Source organism: Cavia porcellus, unplaced genomic scaffold, assembly GCF_034190915.1.
Source record: "Cavia porcellus strain 051 isolate PalLab524CR breed Dunkin Hartley unplaced genomic scaffold, mCavPor4.1 scaffold_31, whole genome shotgun sequence".
In the NCBI taxonomy this organism is placed as follows: Eukaryota; Metazoa; Chordata; class Mammalia; order Rodentia; family Caviidae; genus Cavia; species Cavia porcellus.
In genome coordinates this window covers 10,768,468-10,786,846 of record NW_026947514.1, presented here as the reverse complement: position 1 = coordinate 10,786,846, position 18,379 = coordinate 10,768,468, and the positions used below count along the sequence as shown (strand labels likewise).

At 34.1% G+C, this 18,379-nt stretch overlaps 1 protein-coding gene across 10 annotated transcripts in view; it reads right to left on the bottom strand.

The window, feature by feature from the left end:
* Unc79 (unc-79 homolog, NALCN channel complex subunit) overlaps positions 1 to 18,362 on the bottom strand; it is a 272,072-nt gene extending 253,710 nt beyond the window's left edge. For 9 of the 10 annotated variants that reach the window (XM_063241425.1, XM_063241421.1, XM_063241424.1 and 6 more), the window contains exon 1: positions 17,755 to 17,868. In XM_063241425.1, coding sequence (XP_063097495.1) covers positions 17,755 to 17,776 — 22 coding nt within the window. In that variant the 5' untranslated portion in view covers positions 17,777 to 17,868. Of the gene's footprint in view, positions 1 to 17,754; positions 17,869 to 17,939 lie in introns of those variants that run through there. The other variant, XM_063241428.1, reaches the window with a different exon arrangement.
* Between the last annotated feature and the right edge of the window lie 17 nt (positions 18,363 to 18,379).

The following is an 18,379-nucleotide window of genomic DNA, read 5'->3' as shown; positions in this document are numbered from 1 at the left end:
TTTCTCTTTTTCCCTTTCAATTTTTCCTCTTTATCTTTTTTGTCTTTCCAATTTTTGTTCAGTTTATCTTTTTTCTTCTTTTTCTTGTTCTTTCTTTCCTGCAACTACTCACAATCACTATTAATTTCCTTTCACTCCTCAAATAGGATACTCTAACTCACTTTTCTCTCTTCCTTCTTATATGCCTTAATTTTTTGAATTTTGCTTGTTGCATTTGCTGGTTCTTCAACCCCTCTACCTTTACTAGTGTAACCATTAGGTTTTATGAATCTCTAGATAAGTACTTACCCTTATGCTATTCCATTGAATATTTTTCTATTGTTATTAGAGGTAAATTTATTCCATTTAGTAGTTATATACTGTATGTCAATACCAGATCAATATTTGTTTTTTCTTAGTGCTTATACTATAATTATAGCTCTCTTTTCTATGAGTAGGGGTTGTACTTCATTAGTTCATAGGCTTTGTCACTATTCAGTTTGTATTAGATGTGCTAATCAATGCTGATTTTATTACTATATAACCAAGGTGACATATCTGTTGCTATTAATTGATTTTTATGAGATGTCAATAACTGGATTACTCTGAGGTCATCAGCAATACTACATTCCATTCCTGGAAAAGTGGATACAGGGTTAAATGTGCTGCAATTTCATAGCTCAAATAAATGGGAATGGTTTGATCCTGGGACACAGTCAAAGGCCAATAATTAATCACAGAGGACACCATTGAAAAGTAGCCATTAATTAAAGATTTGTCCATAATAGAAACAAAGCTTTCCATTAAAATTAACCCACAAACCTAAACATACACAACACACACATAGACACATGAGAAGACAAGTAACAAAAATGGCTCTAAAATCTCTCCACTCTCCTCAAACTGATCTATATGGCGTTGAAGGGGAGGAACTAAAAAGTGAATTATTTGAAATGATATCAGGGAGACAACAAAACAGATAAGTAAGGCACTTGGCAAGTTCACAGAAGATATAAGTAGTAAGACACTGGGCTAAATAAACAAAATATTCAGCTAGTCTAAGAACACACTAGTAAAAAGACAGGGGGGTGTTGGGGGTATAGATCAGTGGCACAGCACCTGACTGTAAGTGCAAGGTCCTGAGTTTGATTCCTAGTACCAAAAAAATAAAAATAAAAAGACAAAGTTAAACAAAATAATGAAAAACATGGACAAGCAGCATAGAAAAGAATTAGGGTCTATTAACAGGCTCCAAACAGAAACTCAATGGATTAAAAATTCTGTCAAAAATGTGGGCAGCAAAAGTGATCAATGTGAGGACAGAGTGTCAGAAATAGGGGACATAGCTGTTGTTGGTGACCAATTAATAAGATATACCTTAAAAACAATAAGAGAACATGAAAAGTAGATACAACAGCTCCTAGATGACACAAAGAAGACTAATCTAAGGTTAATTGTAATTAGTGAAAAATGTACCAATGGTATAAAAAAATCTGTTTACTGAAATAACTTTCCAAATAAGGGAAAAGAATTTAGCATACAGATGAATGATGCATATAGAACCTCAAATAGGACACAATCAGAACAGAATCTCCCTATAACACATGATAGACAAAATCCTTGAAGCCCAACAGAAGAAATAGAATCTTTAAAGCAGTTAAAGAAAACCAACAAATCGCATAAAAGAAAACCCATAAGAATTATAGCAAACTTTTCAACACAAACTTTAAAGGCCAGGAGAGCTTAGAGTTAAGTGTTTCAAGCCCTGAAAGAAGATAATCTCCAACCCAGGCTGATATATCCTCCACAATATCTTTCAAAACTGATGGAGAAATAAGATACTTTCACGATAAAGAGCACCTAAAGAAATTCATGACCACCAAGGAGACCCGAGAAAAAGACAATGAAACCAACAATAACAAAAGATCTACTAGAATTCTATGTAGGGTGAGCAGTTAAGTAGAAAGAAAAAATGGAAATCAGCAACAGGAAAGTAAGAAAACAACAGGAATAAGTTAATAACTAACTGTAATAACTCTCAATGTGAGTGGTCTCAATTCCCAAATCAAAAGACAAGCATTGGCAGAATGAATCAAGAACCAGATTCCAACAGTATGATGTATATAAGAAACACATTTAACTAAAAAAGAAATATAGAATAAAAATCAAAGGATAAAAAGCAATATTCTCAGCCAGGGGTTTAGCTCAGTGGCACAAGCACTTGCTTGGCAAGCACATCAACATGAATTCCATTCCTGGTACCAAAAATAAAAAACATTCTGTGCCACAGGAACCTGAAAAAAAAACAGATGTAGCTATTCTATATTCAAATAAAATGGACCTGAAGCCAAAAGCAATCAAAATAGGCAAAAGAGGTTACTATAGATTAGTTAAGGGAACAATACAACAGGAACAGATAATCGTTATTAACATACATGTACCAAACCACAGAACATCCAACTTCATAAAATATTATACGGCAGAAAAGATCAAATAAACATAAATGCAATTATAGTGGGGGACTTCAATACCCACTATCACAAATAAACAGGTCAACTAGACAAAAAATCAGAGTTGAATAAAACCTTCAAACAAATGGACTTCAAAGGTATATGCATAGTATTCCAACCAACAACAGACAACACATTCTCAGGACACATGAGTTTCCCCAAAACAGACAATATACTAGCCAATAAAGCAAGCTTGAATAAATATAAAAGAGTTGAAACTTATCATCCATATTTTACATGGCACATGAAACAAAATATTATTGACAAAAGAAAACACAAATAATTCAAAGATATGAAAACTAAACAATATACTCATACAAACAATGAGTTACAAAAGAAATCAAAAAATACATATGACAGTTTCTAGAACTAAACAATAATATCACTACAACATACCAGAATGAACCATTGTTCATTTTCTGTTATTTGGTTCTGAATGCCCTGTAATACTCTCATTCTCTTTAATGGTTTTATACTACTTAGTTATGTTTGATACTATTGTGTATGAAGGTATGTTCAACTATTTAAAGGAAAGAGACATTATGGTAGCTACTGTTATATGGGGTTGTCATGTGATGAAATATTGTGTTGCTTAATTTTTCTGTTTTGATCTGCTTTGTTATGTCCTCTTTTATTTTACTTTCTATAAAATAAAAAAAGAAAGATAACCCCTATTCCTGGATAGGCAAAATAGGGTCAAAACGGTCATACTTCTAAAATTGACATACAGATTTAATGTAATCCAATCAAAATTCCAACAATATTCTTCACAAAATTGGGGAAAATAATACTAAAATTCATACAGAACCAGAGTACTACACAAGATAAACTTGAGTCATTTGTAGAAAAATGCATGCACCATGAGACCATAATGTTAAATGAAATGAATCAGACACACAAGCTGAATATCACCTGGTTTGTCCTATATTAGAAAACCAAAGTATAAATAAAGACCAAAATAGGGAGCCAGAGATTTTTTAGCTCAGCGGTATAACTGCCTGCATGGCAAGCACAAGATCATGAGTTCAATCTCTGGTACCAAGAAAAAAGACCAAAATAAAACACAGATAATAGAAAGCAGGCAACAACGTATTTGGTACTCCTTCTATCTCACAGGAGCACTTCCTATTCCCCAATAAATTTCCCTACACATATATGTGCAAAAAAAAAAAAAAAGGAAATAGGAAGTAGCAGAGCTTTCTCAAAAGAGAAAGGGATCACGACATGGAGTGAGGGGAAACAAGCAAGGAAGTGGAGGAGGTAAAGGGGATGAAAAAAAGAATTAAGATGTGTTTATGCCCATGTACAAACTCAACATAAGGAAGGAAAACATCATATATTGCAAACATGAACAAAAAAAGAAAGGGAATCCATAGATGAACAGGGGAGGGAAGGGAAATGGGATAAAAAAAGCAATTAAGATATATTATGTACATGTACCAATTCCCCACAAGAAAAGTAAAAATTATTTCTATAAATCTACTAATAAAAAAATGAAACGAAGACATGACAAGCACAAAACATTGCAAAGGAGAATTTAAAAAGACCTAATAAGTACATATACGTGTCATTTCAAAGATTGCATATATACATATCATTCCAAAGATTAATGTTAATGTAGTAGACCTCCCCCAAATGATCAATAGACCAAAACACAAAAACATTTCCTTCAAAAAATATGACAAGTTGATTTTTAAAATTTATATGAAAAGCAAAGGATCAAAAATAATAAAATATTTTGAAAAATAAAGCAAAGAGACAAACACTAATAAAGAATGTGTCACTAGGGGCTGGGGGTTTAGCTCAGCGGCATAAGCACCTGCCTTGCAAGCGGGCGGTCGTGAGTTCGATCCCCGGTACTGATAAAAATGAAAAAAGACCAAAAAAAAAAAAAAAAAAAAAAAAAGAATGTGTCACTGACATAAAACAGATATACAGATAAACAGAATAGAAGCCAGAGATAAATCCACATAAGTATGGTTGATTCATTTTCAGGAAAGATCCAAAGACAATTCAATAAGGATCATTTTGCAACAAACTGTGCTAGGAAAAATGGACATTGTATATGGAAATAATAAACCTCCAGACCATACATAAAAATTAGCTCAAACATGTTCATTATGTTTATCTCAGACCATACATAAAAATTAGCTCAAACATGTTCATAGGCCTAAATGTTAAAGATTAAAAAAAATCTATTTGACACTAGTAAACCACACTGGCAAAAATCTTGACAAACATTAGACTAGGCTAAGATTTGTTACGTAGAATAATAAAAGTACAGATGATAAAAAAATTATGAAACGAATTATAAAGTCCACAAAAAATACATATTTCAGGAAAATAAAAGTAGTATATTTTTTCAACAGATAGTGTTGCCTTCTTCTGGGGGACTCCAGAGGATGTCATACATTGAGAAAACCAACTCCACTGCCAGCCCTTAGAGAAAAAACTGAAAATGCATGTGCAGCAATCCCAATGACAAGATTACCGAAGCAGCAGCTTGCTGTACTAATAAATGTCTAGAAGCTAATAGTTACCATTTTGAGCACCTCTTATAAGTGTAGAGGCCAAAGGTAACTTGTACTAAACTCAGTAAATTTAGTGTTAAAATAATTATGCAAGTTTTTCTTTTACTGAAGTGTGTATACATTTTTTTTGGCTGACTCTGTATGGTTTGAAAATTTCACTTCTGAAAAGCCAGACCTGAGGAACACAAAGGTAAGTTATAGAGTGGAAGCAAAATTTTTCAAAATACAGAACTTGAATCCCAATTATATAAAGATCTCAAAAAACTCATTAAAAAGAAGACAAAAATCCAAAAATATGAACAGATGATAACAGTTATCACCCAAAAAAAGATACACAAACATTTTATGAGCATGTGAAAAGATACTCAACATCACTAGTCCTTGTAAAAATACAATTAAAAACAGAGTGAGATACCGTTTACATACTTTCTAAAATAAAGTTACAGAGACTGTCAATACCACATGTTGGTGAATATGTGCAGCAACAAGACGTCTCTCTTATATTGCTGGAGAGAATGCAAAATGATACAGCCAGTGTACAAAACAGAAAGCAATACCTTATCATGTTAAATACGCATTTACTATGCTATAATACAAAGCTATTCCTAATAGTTAAAAGCTGGAAATAACTCAGATCTCTAGTAACTGGTGAATGAACAAACACACTGTAATGTACACATGCCATGGAATAATATAAGGAGTAAAAAGAAATGGAATATTAATAAACACATAAACGAATCTCAAAAACATTATGCTAAACAAAAGCTACTAGAGTTTGGGTTGATGTCGTTTCATACAAAGCCCCATGTATTAAAAGCTTGGTCATCAGCCGAGGGTATTACTGGAAAGTATGGAGGTGAGACCTAGAAGAAGAAAGTTCAATCACTGAGGACATGCCTGTAAAGTAGATTTTTTTTGGACTCTGACACCTCCCCTCTCTTTGCTTCCTGGCTGTCATGAAGTAAGCAACTTTCTATGATGCAAATTCCCCGTGGATGATCTCACAGAGCAAAGACAATAAGGCAAGAGACCACTGACCAAAATTTCTAAAACCATGAGACAAAATAAATCTTTCCTTTTCATAAGTTGATTATTTTGAGTATTTTGTCATAGTGACAGAAAGTTGACTAACACAAATAGGAAAGACTATATACTGAATAATTACATATTTTTAAATTCTATAAAAGTCAAAACTAGAATGACAGAAAGAATTTCAATGTCTTCTTGAGGCTGGAAGCAGACAAAAAAGAATCACAGACAAAAAACAAAGAGACAACTTTTGAGGTAAGCGTACTATTCTCTATCTTGACTATGACAATGACTATATGAATGTATATGCTTAACAAAATTTATCAATCTACTTTGAAAACTGATGAATTTTATTATATGCAACTTTATATAATTGGCAAAAAGGGGACCAAAAAACATACATTTTAATATGTAAGTACTTTGGCACATGTACACTGGAAGACATAATAATGTGTAAACCAGGTATGATGATGCATGCCTGTCATCCCAGCACTCTGGGAAGCTGAAATAACAGGACTGTAAGTTCAAGCCCAATTGGGGCAACTTAACAACTTCGTGAGACCTTGTTTCAAAAAAAATATATACAGTCAGATGCTTGTACTTATAAAGGAATAAGTAGGACATAAAGTTAGCATTCAATTGAATGTTAACTTTTTATTCATATTTGACAGTTCAAATTAAAGACTAAATACATAATCTATATACAGATAGAACACCATGATAGGCTAAGTCACAAGTAGATTAATGAACATAGCATGAGAAATTCTAAGAAACACAAAGGAAATGAAAAATTGAAAGACATTCAATAGAAAGCTAATTTAAAGAAAAATTAAAAATCACTTGGGGAGTCAGGCAAAAACACTAAGCCATTAAAAAGAGAAATAAGAATTTTATCAGACTTTTCACCAATTCTTGATGCCAATAAAAACAATACAACTTTAACATACTCAGGTAAAAGAAATGTAAGTCAAGGATTTTATATCTACTCCAACTGACCTTCAAGTATAGAGCTGCAAGCAAACCTTATAAACTTGCCAAAACAGAGAGAGAATTGATCCTGTGAGCCCTTCCTAAAGAATCTGTTTAAAAAGGAAATTCAGCCAAATGCAGTGAGAGACAGTAGTGTGAGTGGTATTAACTATAACAGTATCTATACAGAAAAGCTAAACCAGGGCTGGGGATTTAGCTCAGCGGCATAAGCACCTGCCTTGCAAGCGGGCGGTCGTGAGTGCGATCCCCGGTACCGATAAAAAGGAAAAAGACAAAAAAAAAAAAAAAAAAAAAGAAAGAAAGAAAAAGAAAAGCTAAACCATGGTAAAAGGGAGATAATACAGTAGATATACCACAATTATTAAAAATTAGGAGTGCATATGGATATGATTGTGTTAAAAGCATTAACTGGAAATAAAGGGATATTGCTTATATCAAAAAGGGATAGAAAGAGGTAGAAGAAAACATTACAAATTAATTCTAATTCCATTATGGTTCAATGTAGAGAACCAATTAATCGCCAAAAGAATGGACTAATGGTATTATATCAAGATATTAGTATGTTAATGAATAGAACAAAGGAGCAAATAAAATCCATTGTGTAATAAAATACTTTAGATAAGGACAAAAATAAACCAGTATAACAAGAACTGAGGCCAAATATACTAATCATAGCAGTAGATAAAAATGTGCTTAACTCACTTATTGAAAGAAAAGGATTTTCAGATTGTCTAATAAAGCAAAATCCAACATTATGGAGAATATAAGAGATACACCTAAAACAAAAAGATTCAAAAGAATGAGAAAGATAGAGAAACATATATTAGGCTAACATAAAAAGAAAGCAGAGGTCATAATCTTGACATCTAGTAAGGTGGAATTCAGATCAAAAAGCATTAAATAGATAAAGAAACATACTTTATAATGCTTACGGCTGAAATTCAAAATGAGAATATCAGATATTAATATTTATGCACTCAGCACAGCAACAATTTCCATTAAGCAGCAACCTACAGAGGCTGCAAGGAGAAATAGACAGAACACACTAATATTAGAAGACTTTAACATGCCTCACAAAATCCAAAATCAAGGGAACAAAAAATTACTAAAGATATAGAAGACCTAAATAACATAAATAAGGCATCATATAAATATTTATCAAGCTTTGATATTAGTGTATCCATAATAGAAATTATAATTTCTTTCAAATACACATGGAATATTTATAAAACTAATTCATAGGACACAAAGTTTTGATATTAGTGTATCCATAATAGAAATTATAATTTCTTTCAAATACACATGGAAGATTTATAAAACTAATTCATAGGACACAAAGAAAATCTCAAAGTTCAAAGACTCAAAATAATATAGCTTCTGTAGAACACAATTACAACAAAGTTAGAAATCAATAACAAAACTAAAAACAAAGTGGCTTCTACATGCAGATTTACACACTTTTAAATAAATTTTATTTATTTTTTATCGGTTTTATTATTTTTTACCGGGGATCGAACTCACGACTGCCTGCTTGCAAGGCAGGTGCTTATGCCGCTGAGCTAAATCCCCAGCCCCAAAATAAATTTTAGATCAAAGCCAAAATACAAAATCCTACTACAAAATGTCTAGAAAATACTGTTAATAAAAACCGGACATTACCAGAACCTCTGGGCTACAAATAAATGAAATATCTAAGAAAAATACATGAAATGCCTATTTTGATAAAAACAAAAATAAATTAATAGCCAGTGCAAAATTTAGAAAAGGAACACTAAAATAAAACAAAGAAATTAGAAAAAGTAAACAAAAATCAACAATAAAAGTTGAAATTGACTTAAACTCCCCCCACGATAGAAAAAAAAAACTCACAGGAGACTTAATGAATACAAAAAATGAGTCCTTTCTTTGGGGAAAAAAAAAATCAACAAAATAGACAAAACATTATCTAACCCAAATTATAAATAAATAAACAAACAAAAGCAAGAGGCAAGGAGGAAAGCACAAATGCATAAACTTTAATATTCAACATTAGAAATGACAGAGTAAATAAACAAAAATAAGGGAATCTTTTCAAACTTGTAACAGACTTCTCTGCCTGATTCTATGCAACCAGATTTAGAAAGGTTGCATGAAATGCATAATTTCTTAGGTGATAAAACTTACCATGTCTGACTTCAGAAAAAAACAAAAAAAAATTCTAAGTAAAATAAGTATCACAAGAAAAACAGAAAAACAAATTAAAGTTCCACTGTAGAAAAAACAACAGCCAGAGTTTTACAAGGAAACTACTTGTTAAACTTTAAAGATCAGAAAACCACAGTGCTACATTATTCCAGAGAAAAGAAATAAAATTTACAAACTCATTTTATTACTATAAATGACACAAAATTTCTTAGTAAAAGATGAGAAAATCTTGTCTAGCTTATTAGTAACAGTAAGAGACATCTTACAGTCTTCACAGATATGAAAATGAATGTCTTGATATCCATTAATGTAAAAAAAATCAATAAAATAGAATTTAATGGATGGATAGATACTTGCTCAACATATTGCCTCAATCCAAAAGAATATCTTAATAGATAAATTCCAGAGGCTTTCCTACTAAGGTTAAAAAAAGACAAGTACACCTACTCTATCTGCTATATTTAATATTGTGTTAAAGATATTTGGCAATGCAATTGGTACAGATAATGTAACCAAAAGCATAAAAATTGAATTATAAAACTATTTTTGTTTGTTGACATATAATTATATAATCTGGAAAAGCAAAAAGGATAGAAAATGACTACAAAAGAAAATATTTAGTAGTTATAAAATTAGAATACAAAAACTAATAGCTTCAATTTATAAAAATTCAAAGTCAGAAAAAATTTATCCTAATTATATCAGCAATAAAATAAAATATTAAGCATAAGGTCAGTAAACAATTCCAAAATCTATGAGGATAACTATAAAGCATCCCTGGAAATTCATAAAAATGAACAAATGGAAAGGCATACCATGATCTTAGACAGTAAGATTCAATATTATAAACATATCAGCTCTCCTTAAATAAGTTATTTTATAAATTTAATGTGATAATTATAAGAACACAATAAAGTTTTTTTCTGGAATTATGAAACTTGATTATAATTTAAATTGGAAGAATTTGAAAAAGAAATCCAGAAAAACAAAAATTAAAAATAATGCTAAAGAGAAGTGAAGACTCTAATAAAATTCTCTATGAAAATTTTAGCTTCCAGTTAAAAAAAAAAAAGGTAACAATGGTCACAAGAATAAGCTGTTGGCTCTCTATAAATAAGTCACACCAAGTTCATTTCAATTCCTATTTCTTTAGTGATCTAGACAGTATCAAAAGAAAGCTGAAGAGAGTATCTACATCTCTGCAAATTATGACTTCCTGGGAAACATGCTTGGAATCTCTGTAGAGCCCAGTACAGTCCCTGATACCTCTAGGCCTCATAAATATTTGTTGAATAAGAGGCAAGATGATGAAATATTGATCGAGTGGTACCACAATAGACCAGCTTAGTAGTTAGCAAAACTATAATATCCAAAATGTATTGAATAATGGTTCACAGCCAACTCAAAACAAGTTATTTAATGACATGTCGCAGGGCTTTCAAGCTTCTTTTTTCCTCATCAACACTTTTATTTGGTCATTTCATTAATTTTGAACTAGGGTCTTTGTAAATGTAAGCAAGCTAAAATGGACTAAGATGAGCTCTAAATCACCAAGTGCAGTGGCACATGCCTATATTCCTACCATTCAAGAGGCGGATCGCCTTGAGTTCAAGGCAGTCTGGGCTACGTAGTGAGTTCAAGGCCAATCTGAACTAAACAAGACCCTCCCTCAGAAAGGAAAAATAAGTACTGGTGAGTTTATTAAGGAAAAAGAGGAGAGACTTGGATACAGACACATAGGCCACTTGTAGATAGAGGCAGAGACCAGAGTGAAGTAGCTACAAGCTAAGGAATACCCAAGAGCCACAACCAGAAGCTAAAACAGATGCAAGGAAGACTTCTTCCCTCAAGTTCAAAGAGAGAGCACAGCTCTTGCAAAACCTTGATTCTAGACTTCTAGATCCAAAATTGCAAGCAAATAAAGTTTTTTAAAACCACATGTTTTGTGGTTCTTTGTTACAGCAGCCCTAGTGACTAATACAGTGACACAAAGTCCTTATCTTTAAGCTGCAGACAGAAGATGAAATAAAACAGGGTTAACAAGTAGTCTTATGGAACAAAGCTGGCATTTATAGTAGGCCAGCAGTAGCATTTCAGGCAAAAAAAGGGGGCACAATATTTGGTTTTATTATGCAAAAAAATCTAAAAGAGTATCTACAATTTAAATAAGGATTCTTGTACTCTGTATTTTATTCACAAGTGTCACATTGCAAAAAAGGACATAAGGAAGACCTGGAATGCATTTTTAAATGGTGATATAAAAAAGAAAGTGTCTAAGAATTTTTATCTTGTTATCTTGGAACATTCTGAGCATCTCCTCTACATTTATTTCAAATATTGTGTAAGAAGATTTCACTATACTACCTAAGAAGTGAACTTCTAATATGGGTCAAAATAGATGGAAAGTTACCTAAGTATTTCAAAGAGTCAGATGACATGGTAGTCTCTGTATTGCAAACAGATCACTCAGGAAGTTCTTAGACAAAAGATAAGATGGAAACAGAAGTAGACATAGAAAGTAAATTAAAAGGCTGTTATAATACAGAGATGATAAATCCCATCCCTTCATTTGTGTGTCAGACTAAGTCTCTAGGACCTATAAAAGTAAGAGTTACCTTGAAATGTTTAAAATAGAACCCTCCCATTTTAATCCCACATCAAATATTAAATGAGGTTCACATATAATCTGTGTGCTGTTTGGGAACATTGTTCTTGAAAGGGCTAAAACAAAACAAAAACAAGGCAGAAATATAATGCATAGACTGAAAGTACCCTAAAACTTCTAAGTGAAATAGATGAATCTTCTGTGCTAGAGAAAGCCAGCTTATTGACAGAAAGGCATTTTTACTTATTTTATTTTTTGATGCAAGAAGCATTTCATTTTTAAGTATATATTTGTGCAGCACTACCATATATTTTCTGAGTATAAGAAATAGTGTGCGAAAATTTCCAACACAATACCTCAGCAAAGTAAGATTTTCAATTTAAATGTTTATTGGCTGAGTAATCAATACATAAAACTTAAAACAAAATCCAAGTAAAACTACATCTCAAAATTGTTGCTTTATCTTAAGGAAAACAATGGACTATGTACTAAGATTGCCTGCCAATTATGAGTCATGATTATTATGCCAAATATAAAAATAAAAGGAAAATTTAGCTAATCAGAAAAAAGTGACAACCATGATGAATGTTAGTAAAAGTTTAAAACGTTATATAAATATATAACATTTGATTTAGAGAATATATTTTAAATTTAGACAACTTTAGTCTTATTTATCTAAAAGTACATTTAGAAAGCATGTATTTTTTACAATGTTCACACTGTAAGGAATGCAAAACTTTACATGCACTAAAACATAAATCTTCAAATTGATATTTGATTATGTAATCCTTTCTCATAAGAAATAGTTTATCTAATTTCAATAATTTTCACTTATTCAAGAGACAATTTTTGTGCAATCCATACAGCAGGCAATGGGCTGCATGTTGGAGACACAGATCAAGCACAATACAATCTGAATACAAAGTAAATTGGGACAACTAACAAGAAAACTCGCTACTGAAATACTGTGAGAGTATAGTAAGGCAAAGCATACAGGATAAAGTGAGAATCCAACAAGACTTCCAAGCTAAGTCTAGAGCAGTAAGCAGGCATAAGACAGAGAAGAGAGTCAAGGAGGGAAAAAAACATTTCAGGCAAAAAAAAAAAACAGTCCTCTGTAACTAGAGCAAAGACGTAGGACAGAGATTAAGTGGGATGGGCTAGAAGCCACAGAGTTTGGTGGTTTATTGAATAATTACAGCAGAAAAAAGTTTGGGAAGACTTTGTTTTTTGATATGAGTAAGTGAAGGCATCATTCACTGATATGAGTAATATCAAAATAAGTAAATGTGTGGGACAGAAGACAATGAGTTTGTCATACATAGAAGATTCCTGGGTAGAAACAGGCCCTTAATTCCAGAAACATATTTGGAGTATAAAATTCTTCTGAGAAGTTATCCACATAGAGGTGATAACTGATACCTTGCAAGTGGATGCAGTTAAGTATGAGAGATTAAAAAGAGACACAGAGAGGACTGATGATGGAAATTTGGGTATGTTCAGTTTCTAAAGGCAGGAAGAGAACCCTAAGAAAAAACTCTGAGAACAGTCAAAAAACCAAGGTCAAAAAAAAAAAAAAAAGAAGAAATAGAAAACCAGAGTCAAAAAAATGAAAAAAGAAATAGAAAACCAGGGTCAAATGACACAGAAACATCATTCAAAACAAAAACTAAAAACTATTCTTTTTGCAACCACAGGCATAGTTAACCGTCATACTCTAATTATTGCATGTATGAATAAAACTAGAATTTCTTCTATAAGCAGTAAAAAATGTCATACAAAGATATCAAGTGACTATTGATTGTTATGCTATTCAAAGGAAAGGTACTTTTCCATTTTAGTAACACTACCATATAATGACAAAAAAATTTTAACTATGTAATTAGCTCCCATAAACATACAACAGAGAGTGAAAGTTCACTTCAAATCATAATGGTAATTAGATATACTATTAAAAGTGTTTATCTCTAACATAAAAAAAGTTTTTACTTACTAAGATAAAGATACTGAGTTGGGTGAATACTTTAAAAATAGGACACATCATTTCTATAACTAGCTGTTTTGAACTTAAACCTAAATTATCAGTGGATTAATCTGAAAAGCATTTTGATGGTTATTTTCACAAGTGATTTATGTTTGCCCATTGCTACACTGTCATTGTAATATGAAAGATGAAGGATAGACAGTTCATGCCTTAGAAATGTCATTTAGGTCATCAGCCATGCTTAGCTAGATATATCAAGTCAGGGAGTTTCAATGCAGAGATTCCCTTTCACCTACTATAGAAGAGATTAAAAGAAAATAAAAGGAGAGTAGTCTAATAGGCCATGTCCCATTTAAATAGTATCACGGTCACTCTTTGTTCTGTTAAAATCTAGAAGGCTAGGTCCAAAAAATTCCCCACATTTTGGCAACGAATCTATAGTTTCATACTTGGTGATAATGATAATAATAGCTCTCATTTATTAACTCCACGTTACGTTCCAGGGTTTCATGCTAGGCACTTTTCATGGACCACCTCATTTAATCTTCACAGCTATTACTATACCCCATTTATACATGGCACAATCGGGGTTTAGAGAAGTTAAGTTATTCAAGGTCACAGAATTTTCAGGAAGCACAGCCAAGATTCAAATCCAGGTAGCAATCTGATGCTAGAAGACCAACTCTTAAACTCTGCTATTACCAAAAGCACTGTTTCATTTCAAACAACATCTTACAGTACTCCAGGTTAGTCAGTTTAACTCTTAGAAGACAGAGAAAGTTGTGGGGGTTGGGAAAAGTTAAGACTCCTCTTTAGATTCCAAATAAAAGAAAACATTATTTCTTATTTATATTATTTCCAATTCGATATCAGTTACATAACATTTTCACTGTAGTAAATTGTGACTGTGAGCAAAAGCAGCATTTACAGGAGAAAGAATTTATTGTGCGATTGCCTAAGAAATTACTAGGAAGCTTTCACCTCCCATAATGAGGCTCTGCAGAGAGCACAGAAAACAGATTAAATATTTAAAAAGAGGTTCCAAATTACATCTTTGCTCAAACTAGCCTGTCTTTCATCAGTATTATTTATCTCATAAAGTGTCACAATAGATTTTTGAATTTTTTTCATATCTCTGTGATACATTACACTTTAAAGGTAAATCGCATAATCTATTTGGGATGAAATGCAAATACTTCCTCTTGCTGGTTCAACCAAACTATGCCTACTTCCTGTACCAGTGAAACCCTTGCCTACATCAAGAGGTTCTATGAAGAGAAACAGAAATAATATTTGAAAAGTATATTACGCATAACTGTTCCCCATTGATCTACAAGAATTGGTACCATGCATGCTCTAAATGCAAAAGAGAAATGAATACTCTTCTGGTGATCTTCACACCCAGTAGCAAAGAAAAATCTCATGGCCCTCCTTTTTCTTTGTCTTTTCTCCAGCCTACTCCTGACAAGTCCAGGTATAAACTATGACCAATCTATAACTTTTCCTTAGTAAAAAGCATTTATCCTTCATGAACATCAACTATGCTGCTGTTCATATTTTTGTTCTATTTTCAGGTATGTAATATGCACTGAAGTGTCAGTCTATTCACATAAATGCATGTCAGAGACAAAGAAAAAAGGTTTCAAACTTATCTTTACTCTAAATAAAATACTTTAAAAAGCACCCAAAACATCCTTATCCTTTTCACAGCCTTTCTCACATTTACCTCCTTTGCCCTCCAACCTAAGGATTAAAAATATGTGCTACTACTATTATTCCTTATTTTAAAAATGAGAATTCTAAGATACAAAGCTATTAAATTAATTATTCCACATCTCCCAGTTAGCCAGAAGAGCATACAAGACTCAAATCCTTACATTGTAGCTCCAAATACAGTATCTTGCATCCTTTACAGATAAAAATGTTTTAGGAACAAATCTAAAGCAGTTATTCAAATCTACAAGTTGCACTGTACAACCAAATCTATATCAAGATTGTATTCATTCTGGCACTCGCTACCCATAAAAGAGACAAGACAAAACACCCAGAGTATGTAAAAAATGTAACAAGGGAGAAAACACAGTAAAAGGACAGCAATACCCACTGGCTTTAACCTGAAATTACTTACGTAATATGTATCTAAAACCAAATACCAGGTAGTGGGTTTTTAAACAACTGTACTATAATAGAATGTCTACCATATGATATTCTCCAGTGGAAAATATTACTCTGATTCCAACTATGTTACCATTACTCAGAAGAGAGTGCATCCAGTTTTTTGTTGTTTTGATTTTTTTTTTTTTTTGCTTCGTTTTGTTTTGTTTTTGAAAGCTACTGTAGAAGCAGAATTTAACTGTGAGGATATGTTTCACCTCTGGAAATAGGAAAAAGAAATCACACAAACAAGTTTCCCTACCATTTAAAAGAGATAGTCTATTTAAGTAGAAAATATTGTCAGTATCAAAGAAATCATTTATTGAGTAAATGCTATGTGCTAGGCTCACTAAACCTTTCCTTCAGAGTCTCTCATTTTTAATCACAACAACCCCATCAGCATTATTAGCCCAGGTTTACAGATGAGGAAATAAAATTCAGAGAGGTCAATTATCTTGCCCAAGGTCAAACAGGGGAAGAAGTAGGATTCAAACTCTGACCTTCCAGATTCCAAAAACACTATAAAGAGGTACAAGCACTGGTTGGTAGAAGGGCAGGCACAATTCTTGCTAAAAAAAACAATCAGTCTGGGACTTCTGTGAGTCTTTTGTCCAGTCCATCTACCTGGTGAATAAATGACATACCATCTTGCAGTTTATCGTATGCAAGATACTCCTCCCAAAAGAGACTATCATGTCTTAAAATGTCTCATAAAATGGTTTCTAATAATCATTGCAAATAAGAATTATAACGACTTTTAAGTAGGGACAGCATTACCTACATGAGTGTGTACTGCTTTGGAAGAAACAGGAGTCATCTAGATGAATAAATTTGGGGATACTTGTTACAATTTACTGTTTAAGAAAAACATACTTTATTTACAACCAGAAGTTTAAGCTCCTAAATCCCTCAAGTGCACTCAGGAAAATCTATCACATTAGTCAGTTTATCAAGTGCATGCTGGTGCACACATCAATAAGAAAGACCACGGGGACTGTCTTAGAAACTTCCTTCTCTGTCCACAAAGAGTTAGCGTGTTGTTCCCGACCTCGAACACAGTCATTACTGGGACAGCCAAAATCGTTCTGTGCTATTTTTTAGAGTTTGTGTGAGCTGTCCTACAAAGGAAGCCTGCTCTTGGAAAAAAATTAGATCATTTTCCCAGCACCTCTTTCACTTTCTTGTAAGCACCTCAGGGTTGTGGTTAGTTTAGCATTAGTACTGGTATTTGTGAGCTGATTTTCCTTATACTGAATTCAGAATTCTGCCTGGCTTCTCGTTCCCTCCCTCTTCTCTCCCTTCTTGCCTCTTCAACCCAAAGTGGAAACTGCAGACTCAAACTCCCCGATGGCTCCAGCACCAGGAACTGGGCATGCTCAGAAGGCCAAGCAGGCTTTGGTTGCAATTGACAGTTCCCCGCCCCTGATTTGCCGCTGCCCCCTTCCCCCACTCCAACAAGAGATACTGAAATGTTTATCTGAAAGATACGAGGCCTCTTTTCCCGAAAATGACCCCATTTCAATTTCATTTCGCAGGGTATTTTAGTCGTGCGAAACCCCACAAGCCTGAGAAGACCGCAGTATTTTTCAGCACCAGGGACAGCGCCGCGTTCTCATTAACGTCCGCCCTCCCCCACCTTCACCCTCACCCCCACCCCCACCCGCCCCAACCTCAGCCCCCACCCCCGCACCAGCACAATGCCAAGGTCTCCCAGCAGCCGCAAACGCCGCAACTGCGATAGCTCCCAGCCGGAGGCCGGGCCGGAATGCCGGGCCGGCTGCTACTTACACTGCTCCGCTTTGGTGGACATGGTGCTGTCCAGATGGAAAGGCTTTGCCCCAAAATCTGTGTCCTGTGAGCTCCCTCGCTCCGCCAGCGATGTTGCGAGGAAAAGAGCGCATACCCCCCACCCCCCACCCCCTCGCTTTCCCCCTCCCTTAGGCCCGTGTCGCTACCATTCGGACAAAACGCACATCAAATTGCAGAATTCGGTCCCGGAAGGTTAGGAAATCGCCCCCGGAGAAATGGGTGGGATTTAATAGGCGGCCAAAGGCTTCCTGTCCGTCCCCTCCTGGAGCTGCCCGCGTTGATGTGGGCGGGGAGACCGAAAGGAGAGAACGAGCTGCGGCTCCTGGTGAAATGGGAAAATGGGCTCGACCGGGGGAGGAGTATTTCCATTCATAAGGCGCTCGGAGGGGACGGGTGTTTCCCAGAGAAAAGCCTCTTAAAGTGCCGGAGTCCCCGACCATTTGGATCTCCCATTGGCGTTCTCAGGGCCTGTAAATCCTGCTCCCGGAGCAGCCCCCAGTGCCTCAACAGGGTGACCGGAGAGGGACACAGGTGCGTCCCACGCTTCGTCTCAACCTCCGGGAGGAAGGAGAAGGAGGCGGATCCGGGGCGGGCTGGAGAGAAC